A 16,113-nucleotide genomic window follows, 5' to 3' on the forward strand; every position below is an offset into this window, starting at 1 on the left:
GGAGGAGGGTGAAATACTGTCGAGGTTCTGCGTCACCTGCTTTAAAATAATCAATGAATGAAGAAAAAGTTTCCTTTTGTAAAGTTCAATCACAGCACCACGTCTCTGGTTTGACCCCCCCCCCCCCCCCCACCACACACACACACACACACACACACACACACACACACACACACACACACACACACACACACACACACACACACACACACACACACACACACACACACACACACACACACTAAATAAATGGCTGACATTTAATAAATGGAATAGTTTTGACTGTGTTGAATGTTTGGCTTCCAAAGCAAAGGTCAAACAAGGTCACCGTCATTTGGATTCTGCAACATGTTACCCGATGACGTGATAACTAAGGACAAACCATTTCTTTAAAAAAAAAATCATATTAGGTCAACCAATTATTTGTATCACTTTTTTTTTTTTTTTTTTTTACCAAAATTGGAGCAACTTTAACTTTTGACCCCTGTACAAACTGAAATTGACCTTGTCACCATTTTTTGCTGTTTTTACCCCATAACTCCAGAACATTCCATCATAGATGGTACAAACTATACCTTTTTGGAATCTTTATGATCAGACAAATAATGTGGTATAGTTTTCAAAATGATGGGAGCTTTTTCAGTCTTGACCCCTACCTGGCTACAGCTGCCACCCTGGAAGGACACCACACATTTCTGTGTAGGTCATGACAGACTGAGGCTGGATTGTAAATGTTTTTTCATCTCCTTAAATGGTACCAAAAGCCTACCATGCAGGTGTTTTTCTTTCAGCATTACTACATTATTTTTGGAAAAATGTCAGAAATGACCCTGTCTCTCTCTTCTGAATTTGCCTCCTTGATTTGGATCCACAGTAAAAAAAAAAAAAAAAAAAAAAAAAAAAAAAAATTAAAAAAGTGTTGGTTCTCACATGGTCTGTGCTTCATCCCTTGAACCAAAAGTCATTAAAAATGATTTTTGTTGAATCCTGCTAACAATCAGACACAGGTGACAATAACCTCCACACCTCCTCCATCTGTCACCACACAAACAGAACATGAGAGAACATCACAGGTGGAACATGAACGAGGCACCAGCTCAGCAACAGAACCCAGGCCCACGTGCACAGCACACCCAGACAGAATGACCAATAAATGTCTTTCTGGAAGCACAAACAGAGGCGCTGAGCTCTGCGATTCCACTTCACAGGCAGACAAAAGACAATGAATTGTTGTTGCCGTCAGCCAATGAGCTCCACGCAGACCTGGACCACTGAAGACCAGCAGCAGCTGGTTGGTACCAGTTTCCAGACAGGTGCTGGTAGGGTTTGGGGGTTAAAAGAATTTTCTAATCTGTCACCTTTGTACCAGTTGTCTATAAAAATTAATGTGTGAGTGAAGCTTTGGCTTCACATGTGGGCCATCAAATTCCAAATCACTCGAGAAACAAAGAAATGTCTGACTTGGAAGATTTCAGGCTCAAGGTAACAACTTGGTATCGAAACCTTTTCATTTCATTGTGATGAAAAGTACATTTGCTCAAGACTGTGTATTTTTATTATAATTCTGCAGTACTGCTACTTTATGTCTATATTTCTATTTGATTTTCGACTTCACTGTACTTCAAGAGGTGTTGTACTTTCTAGTTACACAGTGGCTGCAGTTATACTCGTTATCTGCATTAAAAGATTAAATGACATATTATTAGAAATTTATCAAATCAACAGTACACTGTCAGAAATAATAGAACTTTAGCTAAATTAAAATATTGCTTATTTTCACACCATACTATATTAATAAATAAAACACTGCTCAAAAGCTTATTTTTGAGTAATTATTTAGTGAATGGCAGATAAAAATGAATTAATCAATTTTTTTCATTTATATAAAGCAAAATATGAAGCATTCATATAAGAATTTGCTGCTTTTATCCATTTACACACACAAAAAAATCCAATAATAAACCACTTTAACTTGATTTGTTTGAAATACCTTTGGCTTGATTATTTCTGGACATTTTTACAGAATAAATTAGTAATTGATTAAAGAGACAGCGAATAATTATTATTTCTTGTAACATTTAATTAATAAACATCTAAAATAGCTAAAATTTATTTTTAAAATTTGTTTTGTCATGCTGCTTTGCCATTTTAATCCTTCAAGTCAGTTTTGGGTTCAAAACACTCCTGCTGTGACGGTTAAAAGACATAAAGCAAAAAAAAAAAAAAAAAAAAAAGAGAGAGAGAGAGAGAGAGAGAGAGAGAGAGAGAGAGAGAGAGAGAGAGAGAACAGAGAAGTGAACATTTTCTTAAAATTACAAAATCGGGTGTAATCAGTCTCTGTGGTTTAGTATTTTCCACATTCACAGATGAAAGCATAAAGGTTTATAGTTTACTCTCCAACAAATTCAGGTTTTGTCTCATCTTTGTGATTCCGTTGTTATTTGACACACGTTTTGCATCAGATGCCCTTCCAGATGAAACTTCCAAGATTCATCATCGGGGCACAGCTGGGCTTTGAACACAAGACCTTTGCGCAAGGAGGCAAGTGTGGCACTGCTGTGCTACCAACCAGCCGCCAGTATTACTAACTAACTTTAACTAAATAAACTAAATGATTTGACTGTTGTTAAGAGTGGATGTTAACTTCTGCAGTGTCACATTTACGCTCTTTATCTGGTATCAACTACACAACAGCACCTCCTACTGGCAGACAATGGTATGAGAATTTAAATTTTGCAATAGTCTCATCTTTTAAAATATTACACACTTTGCTTATGGAACTACAGCTTTCTTAAAAATGCCTCACTTTCCCCCCAGTATCATAATCTACACCAATAGTAAATCAAATCTAATCTCATCCAGCGTTAATATTTTCAGTTTTCTGGTCCATTGGCAGATGATGACATTTATCTTCTTCACAAAGGGTAAAAAACATCTGAGCATTACTGGGCCGATTCCTTACTGTCTGCTACAGGAGAACCGGACCAGAATCACAGACCAAACAGACGGCGCTGGGATGAGTTTGGGCCACAAGAGTGTGAGGGTGACAGGGAAGTATGTGCCTCCAGCAGACTGGGACAGAGGAGGTCCATCCATAGTGCACTCTCACAGCAGCACCCCTGTACAACCACAAACGCCCACTGTGATCTCCATCAGCCCGCTGGCTCACAGGCTGCCTGAGCAGCAGAGGAAGGATGAAGCTGCTGTGAAGGAGGACTGGGTCCAGGGGGCGTCTTCTCAGACCTGCGGTGAGATAGAAGTCCCCAGGCACACCATGGAGGAACTGAAGACCATCCTGAGGGACACTCCTCTGCTTAGCATCCGGGGCAGAGGTGATGGGAAAACAGGCGGTCCTTACTCATACCTCCACCCAAGCAGCAACAGGCCTGGAGGATGGCAGGAAGATCAAAACCAGCAGAGGACCTTCAGCACCTTCAAACCCCTCAGTGATGCTTCCAGAAGGGGGGCCACATTCAGAGATAACACAGCTATTCAGTGGGCTTCCAGCGTGGATTCATCCAGCTCGTTCAGGCCTGACGTGAGCACAAACAAGCCGGCGGGAGCACGAGCGAACACACGTGAGAGTGAGAGCAGCTTGTGTGGAGAGACAGCAGCTTCTCAGACAGGTCAGTCCACAGACATCACCAAAAGCTCTTAGCCAGTAAACACCACTTTTTCACAGTTCTTTGGCTCCTCAGTAGCAATAAATGAATAAATCAAATAATTATTTGTTGAGAATTTGTCTCTGTTTGCTTTAAAATCACAGCACACTTGTTCCTTTGTTTTGTTTGATGAAAATGTCTCTTTTTTAATGATTTTACTCAAAAATCGATCGCATTTATTGATATATTCTTTATATTTAATTTTATGTCATGTTATTGTTTTAAATCTTTTTTTAATTGGGTCGTTTTTAATGAACACAGATTTAAATGGATATGATGTGAGAACGACTACAGTGGCTGGGAAGTACAAAACACATTTACATTTAGAAAACAAATTTACAAAAGTAACAACAAATTTACAAGTTAGAAAACAAAATGACAAAGTAAAAAAGTTCTTTTAGAAAGAATAACATTTAGAAAATGCAATTTATAAGTTCAGAAACAAATGTAAAAATGTAAAAACAAATTTAAAAGTTTGAAAAAAGTTTCTATTTTTGTAAATTTGTTTTTAACATGTAGATTTGGTTTGCATTTCCCAGCCACCACAGATGAAAGCAGAACATTCCGGATTGGGACATTTCAGTCTGGGAAGTTGCAGTTAAAAAAAAAAAAAAAAAATCCACCATAAACTGGACGTTTCAGGGAGAAACAATATAACGTCACACCCTTAATGAGTTCTAACCCCGATCCTAATTCTTTGTTTTAACAGAAATGGAAAGAAACAATTAAAAAAAAAATTTTTTAATTCTATCTTATCTAAAAGGGATGCTGTCGAAACTTCCCATTTTTAACACGAGATCAGTAATGACTGGACTCTGGATAAATACACAAAAAACACGACAATCAGATGTTTGCACATATTTCAAACTTTTTTTCTTCTTTTTAGATAACGAAAGCGAGATTTTTGAGATATCTGGAAATCAGTGGTTCATTTCAGCCATGGAGCAGATCAAGCAGCAAATCGCCAGAGAGAACATCAACTTTGTCCGCTTTGAAGCCACTGACCTCCACGGGGTGTCCAGGTCCAAGACAGTGCCCATCCGCTTCTTCCACGTAATTATCCCATCCATCCATCCATCCATCCTACCATTCATGTAGACATCCATTTATCCATAATCATCCATCCTTTTATCATACATCCATATAAGTATCCAACCATCCTCCGGTCCATCCATCTGTCCATCCATCCGTCCATCCCTCAGTCAGTTTTACAAATCTCTATCCCTCTTTCTGGAAATCACCTTCTTGCATGTTTTCCATGTCTGGCTGCTTTTTTAAAGTTGGTCTTTTCCCAGCTCTTGATTGGCTGAACACACCTGACTGAGTTAATTACCTGAGATTGGAGCAGGGAGAGTTAGAAAACCTGCAGGGCAGAAGGAGGGTTGGAGACACCTGCTTTAGAGAAACAGTAGAGCTCCACGAGTTTATTAACTAAATGTAATGATGCGTCCGCAGGAGAAAGCCGTGTACGGGGTACCAATGCCAAGAAGTTACTTGGAGCTGACCCTGAGCCCAAAGAGCAACGAGGTAGACCACCCCAATTCCGCCAACTTCAGCAGTGATGTCCTTTTGATCCCGGACCTTTCGACCTTTAGGATCCTACCCTGGGCTGAACAGACAGCCAGGGTCATTTGTGACCCTTGCACAGTGACAGGAAGTGCCCTTCGGACTTCACCTCGCCTGATCACCAAACAGCTTCTCGGGCAGCTCCAAAGCTTAGGCTTCTCCCTGCATTCCTCCTTCACCTATGAATGCTGTGTTCTGGGAGCACCAGATCGGATTGGGCCCAAGACCCTCCTGTTTCCCGCTACCACCCTACTGAGCAACCACGACCTACCTTTCTTCCAGCAGCTGGTAGATAGCATGTATTGCATGGGTGCGGACATCGACAGCATGGCTTCCGCCAGCGGCCCGGGCCAGATGGAGATCAACCTGAGGCCGGAGTTTGGGATAGCAGCTGCAGATAGCGCCTTCACTTTCCGCACAGGAATCAAAGAGATGGCTCGCAAGCACAGCTATATCGCCAGCTTCTTCACCGATGATGGCCTGTACAATGCCGGCGTGCTCTCGCACTGCCTGTGGGACGCCAGTGGACGATGCAGCCTATTTCACAGCGGGGAGAAGGCAGGCGAGCTGTCTGAGATCGGCACCAAATGGCTTGCTGGGCTCCTCACCCACTCTGCTGCACTGAGCTGCCTGATGTCACCCGGCCTGGGTTGCCGAAGCCACATCGCCAAGACCATCAAAGACCAAAAGCGGGCACTGTTTGCCACGTGTGGCTGCAACGACAACAGCAGTTCCTTCAACATTAAGAGCCACGGGGGGAGAGAGATGCACATCGACAACAAGCTGGGCTCGGCCATGGCCAACCCTTACATTGTGCTGGCTGCCACGGTGGCCGCAGGGCTGGACGGCATCCGGCGGAACCTCAGGGTCGAGAGCGGCCTAAACAAGGCGCCCGCCCAGCAAAGGGAGTTTTCCATTCCTGTAAAGCTGGATGAAGCTCTGGAAGCTTTGGGAGACGACCACGTCATCCGTAGTGCACTCGGAGAACCGTTTGTTCAGTATTTCATCACCCTGAAGAAGTTTGAGATCGAGACCCAAGAACTGGATGACGAGAGAAACAAGTGCATGGAGTATTTCATCTAGAAGGCTTGTTCATATTCAGCACAGCCACACAAATAAAAGAGTGACAAAAGAGTGCTTGAATAGAAAATGCTTTATTTTACACACACACACACACACACACACACACACACACACACACACACACACACACACACACACACACACACACACACACACACACACATATATAGTTGAAAAAGTATTATTATACAGACTAGATATTCTTTCCATTATTTCACCCTCAACGTGCAAACATTTGCATTTTTAAGACATTTTCTTCTGATATATAATTTCACTGACACAGACGTCGCTCTGACTAACATGGACATTGAAGTCCTTTAAAGTACTACCTTCATTAAAGTTACACTGTAACGTTTAAGCATCATATTTTGCACAAAATTTTATCGTGATCCCGATGAGACTTCAAAAAAATCTCTTGGTTTATTCTCAGACTCATTTATTGTAATAAATACCAAGATCCTGTGATAAAAATCCATTTCATGAGAGAACTATTGCAGCTTTAATGTTACTCCCTTCAATGCATATCACAGGTGTTCCTGTTTTTGTGACCTCTAGCTGTTGTCACTGCAAGTACATTTTGGCACTCAAAATATTTAAAAGCATCATTTTAATGATTTTTTTTATTTTATTTAGGTTTTATCTAATTAATCATTATCAGCACAGCATCCTATACGAGGTAAATGTGTAAATCTTAGTCCCACTATGAAGATGTTACTTCACACCAGCAACACTTTCCCAACCTGAATACTATGACATCATGATGACTGGTGTAGGCATCAACCGGAAGTTCTCAGCTTTTCATAGGCACCACGTTTGGGTTAATAAACGCAGTACAAAAGTCATGCTGCTCTTGAGATTTCCTGTATTATTATTATTTTTTTTTTTTTCAAACAGCTGTTCATGCCCAGAAGCTGAAACGACGCACATTACGTGACCACAAATGTGTTGGTGGAGCTCTGGTCTTCTAGTACTTATGTCCTCAGTGAGGAGCACGTGACATGCTTGAGGATTTTGCTTCCATTTTTCTTGTTTTTTTCCCCCCTTTTTTTGATTTCTCACAAGTTATTAGCACCTTTTGTTTTTTGTTTTTTCTGTCAATGATTTTTTGCAGCTGTCCTGAGCCGGCGGGCTGGGAGGTGTGAGCAAACAGTAACAAATATTCTGCATTCAAAGGGTTAAAAAAAAAAAAAGCATAAAATGCCAAAGTAGTGTGAAGTTACACAACTCCAATGGAAAAGGGATATTCAATTTTCACAGATAAACACAAACTATTTGTTAATAACAGATACTTCATTTACATCTACATCAAGGCACAATTAATTCTATAACATATGACAACATTAATAAAATATTCTTCATGTTTATGGTTGAGCCAAAGGTGTCAAAATTAGGACAAATATACAACTTCAAACAATATATAAACATTTAGCGAACCAGGAAGTGAAAACACTAACTAAAACCTCACAAAGAAGAAGAACAAGAAGAATGAAAACTTTTACATTAAAGCTCTTTCCTTCACGTTTCACATGTTAATATTTTTTTCTTCACCATCAGGTTTGTAGTGACTTTTGTGATCGGACAGCCTTCAGGTTTCACTTTCAACACAATATGCAAAAACAAAGCGAAACATCATAAAAAATGGATTTTTATAGAAATCTCTTCTGGCTTCATGGCACAGCACTATATTTACTAAAGGCTGATGTATGTGATGCACAGAATGTGTCGATAAACAGTTGCAGACTTTCGCCTGTTTTTTTTTTCCTCCTCATAAATCACTTTATTTTTGATGGCTGTTGTAGTTGGATTTTGTTGGTGGATTTTATCATCAGCAAATATTTGGTTCCTACGTTTCTCCAAAGTTCATAATTAGTCTGACAGCGTCCAGACTACAGAAAGTCCTGTAATGGTTTGGTGGATCAGATGTCAGCGAGACCTAATTATGGTTTCTGAGCATCCACACTGTTACTCCATGGGGATCAGGTCTCAGAAACCCGATACATGTACCATGAAGTGTCACAGCATAACCAGGACTGTAAACACTCATGTAGCGGTAAAAGCAGGTCTGTTTGACGCGGGGCACAGATTTCACTGTACAAACTGGTGTTCTGATCCACTTGAGTCCAGCAAAACAAGATCTGACCCAAATCCCACTCAGCTGACTGAAACATGGGTGCTTCCCAGAAAGCAAGTGGTCCAATGTCACGTTTAAATGTATTAATTACAAAGAGTTCCAGGGAAATTAAGACCCACTGATGGAACTGAGATCAATAGAGGGAATACCTCAGCCAAGGGCCAACAGTCCACCAGATCTGGGTCTCTATCTGGATCAGGAGAAAATCACTTTTACAGGCAGCTGCACAAAATACATCAAAGGTTTTCTATACGCCGAGTTATTGGCAATAATCTTTAAAACTGCCCAACCTTTCATTGGTAAAGAAAGCAAAAACTCTTGTTGCTTAATCTAATTCATGACCAAAATTGATATTGTTTATTTCTAACATCTATTCTTTCCATCAAACGGAAAACAAAAATCAGATTGGACTCTAATTCTTTACATGGGAACATTATGATTATTGTTAAAACTGATCAAAACCTTATAACCATAATCTGTAAGTACTCAATATACAGCTGTTTACTTAATTACCACATGAGGACAGTGTAGATATATTGTGACATGCAGAAATTTCATGTATTTTTGGCTCAGAAGCATATTATTTTTATATAAAATAATAGTTTATATTGTCTGGCACACTGAGCACCAACATGAGCAACCAAAAACATAATGTCAGTTTTGAGGATGGAAGGGGGTGCATTTCATGGGTTCTCCATAAAATATGGAGTTGCGTCAGGAAGAGCATCTGCTTAAAACCTGAGCCAAACCAACATCCAAATCCACCTCAGAGCCACTGTGGCGACCCAGTGTGAAAGCAAGGGAGCAGCTAGAGGGTCTTACTTCTTAAGGGGTTACATTATGGACGTGCAATTTATTAGCAAGTAAGTGAAGAAAGGTAAAAAAGAACATTTTTGGCAAAAATAAATAAATAAATAAATAAAAAACTTGAATTTGAGGGGATTGTGAAATACTCTTAGAAAGGTATATTATGGTTGAGTACTTACAGTATCACTCATGCTTACACTGACTTGAATAAAGTTTGGAAGCAATTTTTTTGCAGATTGGACCAGTACTTAAGGAGAGAGTACACAGTGTCTAAAATGCTAAAGGTACAACCTGAAAGTTCTACATCTTCAGTAGGTGTATATGTTTACAAAGTTTCCACATCTTGGCAATCCCACAGTGGCGAGGAAGATTGTCTCTTGATCGATTCCTGGATGGGATTTCTACATCCAGGGTAAATCAAGAGACTCCTGTGGCTGGGTTTGTTTAATGTGGGAATATCAGTTCACACTGACAAACACATGGTCCTTAACCTGGTCCTTAGTCTGGTCTGATGGCTGGGAAATCCCAGACGACCGGGGTCTGAGGATCTGCTGCAACATTCATCCCTCTTCACAGCCGCTGGGTTACAAGCCATCATCTCCTCCACCTGGTCTACCGTTGAGGACTTCTGGTTTCACCAGGGCCCTGTTAGCAGTCTCATGTTCAAGGCTCCTGTTGGGCCTTCAAGGTTATCCTATCAGTCACGGGACAGACAAGATCCCCACCATGTTTCCCTCTAACAGGAAATCTCCTGCTTGATCCGCTGCCTAGGTGTCATGATGTGGATGAGGGGTTTAGCGAAAACTGATGTCATGATTTTATGGTATTGTGCACAAACCTTTATACAGAAGAGTCATAAAGAAGAAGAAGAAAAAAATAACAGATTTCGACGCAGGATTTTGGAATGAAGGAGTGATGGATTGATTTTGGCTCCAGTACATTTTGTTTTTGTTTTGCTCGAGTACCTCTTTTTTTGGAACCAGCTGCAAGCAAATCCCTTCAGTACTTTTAGAGCTACAAGGTGCTCAGGTTTAGGGTGTAACAACAATAACAGTGCATACGGTACATGTGTACTCTTAATTATTTGCTTTTGGATCATCCTGCTAACAGACAGAATGTAACCTATTAATCCACTTCAGAGTTTTTCTAGGAAATGAGATTTCTTTTTCTGTGCTCAGAACAAGTTTTGCACACAGTAACTTTTCTGCTGACATGTAAAACCTCATTCTGCATGTGAGTGTCACATTGACAGGTTCCGTCTGCATTCACACAGCAACAAAATGTCAAAAGCATCGTTGTGCCAACGCCATGGAAACCATGCGGCTGTGCAGAGTCACCGAGGTGTAAAGGCGTCAGGTGAACGTGGATCTCTGTATCCAAGCTTTCGTCACTTGTTCTTGCTGATGAGGTTTCCGAATCGCTGTATGAATCGTCCCAATCGGTTGTCAGCGCCACCATGTGTCTGATACACTGAATTGCCCTGGTTAGTTCCAGAATCGTTCCTGAAACTATTCATGAAGGAGTTCCTGTCATTGTCTGAAGGACTCATCCTCACGGATCTATCCAGAGAAAGATTTTCAGAGCTAAGAAAGTAGTCGAATTGGCTGTAGGCTTTTTCTCTGGTGGCTTCGCTGAGCGTCGCCCCGTCTTCATCCAGCGTGCTCCTTGACCCTTTGTCCTGCTCCGTGGCAGCGTTGGCCTTTCTTTTGTTTGAGTGCTGAGGAGACAGTTTTATTGCAAATGGGGATTTATGCTTCTCTAATTCAGTTTGACCGCTGACATCATTGTACGACTTGGAAAGACTTGACCTTTGGCCTTTTTTAGTCGGTAGCTGCAGCGTTGATGATTTCCCAGAAGTCTGGGAATTGTCCACCCTGAGCAGCTGGGTTGAGCCTGATGGACTTTTTGATCTCAGTGAGGGCTTTCTTTGGGGAGATTTGTCCTCCTTTTTGGAACTCTTGCGTTCATCTGGAGTAAGCATCGAGTAGACTTTCAGTCTCATGGAGTTCTTCCTCTGAAGTGCTTGTTCCTCTCGCTGTTTTTCTGTGAACTTACTGTGACCTTCCACTGTCTGCTCAGGTTCTGCAGAGTTGTTTAAGATATTTGGAGCAGTTTGTTCCTCCCCAGATGTTTGCTTTCTGTCTAATTTGGCAGCCAGGCCTGAACTTTTGACCGTTTTACCGACAGGATCTTGGCCTCCTCTGGCTCCGTTCTGACCCCAGCTTCCTACATGTAGACTTGATTTCACTGGGTTCTCGTTAGCAGCAGCTTTCTCGTCTTTGGACAAACCCTCGTGCCCGTCCATGAGTGCTGAATTTGGAATGTTCACTCGTGTATTTGAACTGTCTTTCTCTTCGGGGAGCTCAGTTAAAGACTCCATCACTCTGGACTGCTGGATGCTGAGACCGCTGGGCTGCAGGTACGAGAGCGACGGTTCACTTAGTTTCTTGTCTAGTTCAGCAGCTGAGGTTGTTCTAGAAAGAGGCTCATACCATTCATATTTTGGTGTTGTCTTTTGCTCTTGGACCATTTGGATTGCGTAGTGAGAAGTCGACCTATGACCATCACTGAGAACTTCTCTCGTGACGGCTTCGTTCTTCAGAAGGTCTTTGTTGTTGTGGTCATCCTCGTATTGTGCTTTTGGTTCTGAATCTTTGTCACTTTGCTTTATTTCCAGACCACGTAAAAAAGCCACCGTTTTTGGTTTTTCTAGAGTCGGAAACATAGACCTCAAGGACTCTTGGCTCTTTCTGAGATTAGCGTATTCCTGCAGACTGAGTCTCTTTTGTCTCATTTCCTCCAACCTGGACTTAATGTCCCTCGAGCGACTGTGGATCATCTGTGACTGATTCTCATTTAAGCCCGTGTGACTGCTGTATGGGGACATCAGAGGAGACGCACAGTCACCTGGCACATCCAGCTGTGCATCACCGCCATTAAGGTACGTGTCGATTTTCCACTTATGGAGGGACGTCTCTGAGTTGAACGGGATCAGGTGCTGGTCTGCACCGTAACGGGATCGATGCTTCAGGTGCTGCTGAGATGCCCTGTTTGGTAGCACTGAGTTACCACCACTTCTCAAGTTAGTCCCCGTCCTCTCTGGAGGAATGGGGACACCAAGGTCCTTTGTCCCCATTTTCAGCCGAGTCATGGAGCTCATTTTCTGCAAGTCTGCACCGTAACTGTGTCCCCTGACCAGGTTGCCCAGGTCGGGACAGTGAGACTGGTGCAGCCTGTCCTGGACGCTCAGGCCTCGTGTTATGTTGTTGTACTTGTCGTCCTGGATGCTCCTCAAACCGTGCATCAGTCTGGATTTCATGTGAATTTGATGGAGGGAAAACTGGCTGGAGCTTGGACTGTGCAGGGCCATGATGTCTCTGGGATACTGGACAGACAGTTTCTCTCTGGACAGAGCTGTAGGAACGGCAGAGCGAGCATAGAGTCGCCGAAACTCCTCATCGTAGGAGCAGACCAGCTGTCCCGTGACCACTAGGACCATGCTCAGGTTGATCTTCTCGAATGACCACGTGTAGCTGAAAAAAAAGCAACAAAAGAAAATGACATCGGCAGAAATTTCATTTTAAAGTCTTATTTTAATTTTAACTTTTCTTATGGTTACAGGATTTTGTTTAATTGTTTTTACGATGTTTTACTATGTTAAGCACTTTGTAATTTTTTTCTGCTTCAAGTTCTAAAAAATTAATTAATTACTCTATTATTGTTAATAATAATAATGCACAGCTATTTTAATCATTGGGTTTGTTTCTCATTTGTTCCTTTGTCCATTAATGTGTTTAAATCAGTGACACATGTCACGAAATCGGCTCCGTGTCTGGGCTTATGTTACGGTTTGTCTCCAGTCTGTGTCCATGTCCATTCTCTTTGTTCTACTGTCTGGCCCCGACCTATAAGTTTGTTATACTTTAGTCACTTGTTGAGTTCCGTGTTGGTTTTGTTTGTTGATCTCTTTTTCTGGTTTTTCCTTTGTTTTCTTCGGTTGTTCCTTTGCTCCTGTTGTGTGGGTATTTTTATTAGGCCTTTGGTTTTGCTCATCTTTGTTTTTGGTATTTTATTTTTTATCACTGTTGGTTTTGGGCAGTGTCACTGTCACGTTTCCTTTTTGCCTCTGCTCCTGTCAGTCACGCCCTCCGTTGTCACTGAACTCTCTTGTCTCCTGTACAAGTCTTTCCTCATCTTTGTCTCGTCCACGCCCCCTTCTTGTATGTCCCCCTTCCTGTGTCACATCATGCCTTGATTACTCGTGTGTTTTGTCTATCACTGCCAGTTCCTTGTTCCTTGCGTCTTCGTTCCAGCCTTTCTGTCATAGCCCCGTTTTGCCGAGCCGTGTTTGACCTTGCTCTGTGTTTTGGATTCTGCTTTCGTCTCAGCCCATGGTTCTTGGTCTGTCCGTGTTTTGAACCATGCTTGTTTTTTGACCACGCCTCTGACTAACACCTGCCTGTTGCCTCCGCCTCACTGACTGCTTTATCTGTGTATCGTACCTCTGCCCGTTTACCTGATAAAGCCTTTTGATTATTCCTACTCTACCGTCTGTGACTCTGCAATTGTGTCCATCCTCTCTCTGAGCCGCACCTCCACACCACATGACAGCATGAAAATAAATACTTGACCTTTGACCATGATTTTCTGTTTTTTAATACCTCTGCTCCCAATTGTAATACCCAAACCATAACAAAAAATAAATATTGAGTCATATGTAATACTGTTACCATTTTGTCAGAGGTAAAAATTATTATTGAATTTGAAGGAAATAATGTGTCTCCTAATTGAGTAACTCCAACAATTACAGAAAATAACATGCAAAGAATCAGAGCGTCTGTCGGATCACTTCTTGATTTCAGGTGGTTTATTTGTAGTTAAAAAAAAACTAAATTACCTCATTTTAATCTAAATTACAAACAGTAACAGTCTGTGGAACTCACCTGTATGTTCCGTATAAAACAGTCTGACAGTCCACCAGGATGAACTTCTGCTCCAAACCCCCATGGAACTTGACTCCGGACTGACAGTGGTACTGTTGTCCCTGAACGGTCCGAACCCGAATGTTCTGACAAACAAACAAACAAACAAACAGCTGTTACGAACAGAAGAAATCATTTTTATGTCACGACTGGATCTCAGGGTTCTGCTTAGTCACGGAGGGGTTCAAATACCAGATCTGTGGCTCTTGAGACCAACGCAGGTCAGGCAAACCGGAATTGTCCACTAGACAAGCTCAGACGAAGATCTTTTTCAATCTGGACTTCATCTTGTTACACGAGGCTACAACTGCTGTCGTCCGGTCCAAGTACAGAAATGAAGATAGTTTCAAATTTCTCAAGGAGTTTTAAATCAGTCAATAAAGCGTTGTGTGGGACACGCCCACACAGCCTGCAAGACACGGCCACACAGCCTGTGAGACACGCCCACACAGCTCAGACACGCCCACACATCCTGCGAGACACGTCTCCACACAGTCTGTGTGGAGACCCCTCCCCTCTTCTATAGGCAGAGGGGGTGTGGCCAGCAGCAGCTCCTTTCCAATTAAAATGACTGTCACAGAAACTGGTCATTTCATGAAGGCTTCAAAAACATGGTGTTTTTTTTGTTGTTGGGGGAGGGGTGTATTTTTAAGGCTGTATCACTTCAGTGTGTACGTCATATTTCTGGTTAGAAACTTTAAAGGGGACTCTGGGATTTTTCAACCTCTATTTTTAGATGTTTTGGGGTCATCTTTTTACTCAGGGAAAAAAGGATTTTCATTAGTGTATTGATTTATAACGCAAACACCATCTAAGCAAATGTCAATGAGGGGCTCAGTCTACGACAATGGACTTGTAATAATTCAGCAGTGAGCGGCACTCTCAGATGATGGTGAGGCTAGGGTAAGCAGCTAACTGTGGTTTCACTGAGTGAGGTGCGCTGGGATCCTCTCCACACTTCCAGACACATAATGACATTTACCCCTGTTCAGTGATGACAAAAACTGGTTTACTGTGAGTGCTTTTAGTTTGCCCCATCCAGTAATAAGAAGAAGCTGTTAGCCTGTGATGGTGTTTGCACTCTAAATCAAAAACCACCCTCTAAATCACCACACTGATTAAGTGAAAAGATGAATCCAAGAACATCTAAAAACAGAGTCAAGGATGAAAAATACTAGCGTTCTCCTTTAAGATCAGTTTTAAAGGCTTAATAACCTTAGTAACCAGTATCCACTGAAAGTGTGTCTAAAATGACCTCTTTAAAGATGTTTTTTTATATTTAAAAATCTCTGGCAGCGTGTGCACACAGACAGACACACAAGCGCACACGCTCTGTGTAAGTGTGGACCTGGTGACGCCCAAGTCCTTCATTCTGAGGCAGATATTTCAGTGCACCTAAACTATTTTTTGTGCATCATAAAGACGACACTGTTCACCTGCACGCTGTGGAAATGGCACACTGATGCCGTCTGACAGGAAAATCCAGCTGTGCAAACACTTCGGCTGCTGGAGGCCTCATGCGTCACAAAGGCAGTTAGTGAAACTGGAAGAATAAGTGTCAAAATGACAGTGTTCCCACCAGGGGGCGGAGCAAATGTAACCCACTCCTCATACAGAGCAAAGGTCAGGTCACTGGTGGTGGATTACAGACCAACAACCTCATTCAGATAAGGAGACGGGAATGAAATCATATAAAACCCAGACGTCATTGTGTAGACGAAGATCCAGAATCCACACCCGGATCCTGATCCATGAGAGTTCCTCCTCTTGTTAACACGGATCAGTCAACCAACATTTATACAATTTGGAGTCATTATATCAACCCACAAACAAGCAAACAATGCTGAAAATATAACCTATTAAATGTGCTGGCTCCACCCCT

General features: G+C 42.0%; 2 protein-coding genes across 2 annotated transcripts in view; one reads left to right on the forward strand and one right to left on the reverse strand.

Annotated features, from left to right (window-relative positions):
- The first annotated feature begins 2,978 nt into the window (after positions 1-2,978).
- On the forward strand, positions 2,979-9,361 carry lgsn (lengsin, lens protein with glutamine synthetase domain). The gene is made up of 3 exons (XM_034187907.1): positions 2,979-3,626; positions 4,549-4,715; positions 5,118-9,361. Exons 1-3 carry the CDS (start codon positions 3,017-3,019, stop codon positions 6,309-6,311), a joined length of 1,971 nt encoding a protein of 656 aa, XP_034043798.1. The 5' UTR covers positions 2,979-3,016; the 3' UTR covers positions 6,312-9,361.
- A 126-nt stretch (positions 9,362-9,487) lies between these two features.
- The window catches only part of LOC117525935 (protein FAM83B-like), an 18,789-nt gene continuing 12,163 nt past the window's right edge, over positions 9,488-16,113 (reverse strand). The window contains exons 3-4 of the mRNA XM_034187896.1: positions 14,193-14,317; positions 9,488-12,782 (exon numbers count right to left, since the gene is read on the reverse strand). Coding sequence (XP_034043787.1) covers positions 10,637-12,782; positions 14,193-14,317 — 2,271 coding nt within the window. The 3' untranslated portion in view covers positions 9,488-10,636. The remainder of the gene's footprint in view (positions 12,783-14,192; positions 14,318-16,113) is intronic.

Source organism: Thalassophryne amazonica, chromosome 15 (genome assembly GCF_902500255.1).
Source record: "Thalassophryne amazonica chromosome 15, fThaAma1.1, whole genome shotgun sequence".
NCBI lineage: Eukaryota > Metazoa > Chordata > Actinopteri > Batrachoidiformes > Batrachoididae > Thalassophryne > Thalassophryne amazonica.

Bases quoted from the DNA above. Each gene is read 5' to 3' on its own strand.
- lgsn (XM_034187907.1), top strand. From the start codon at position 3,017: ATGAGTTTGGGCCACAAGAGTGTGAGGGTGACAGGGAAGTATGTGCCT. The intron at 3,627-4,548 runs GTCAGTCCACAG...TCTTCTTTTTAG, and splicing joins GACAGCAGCTTCTCAGACAG to ATAACGAAAGCGAGATTTTT. The intron at 4,716-5,117 runs GTAATTATCCCA...ATGCGTCCGCAG, and splicing joins TGCCCATCCGCTTCTTCCAC to GAGAAAGCCGTGTACGGGGT.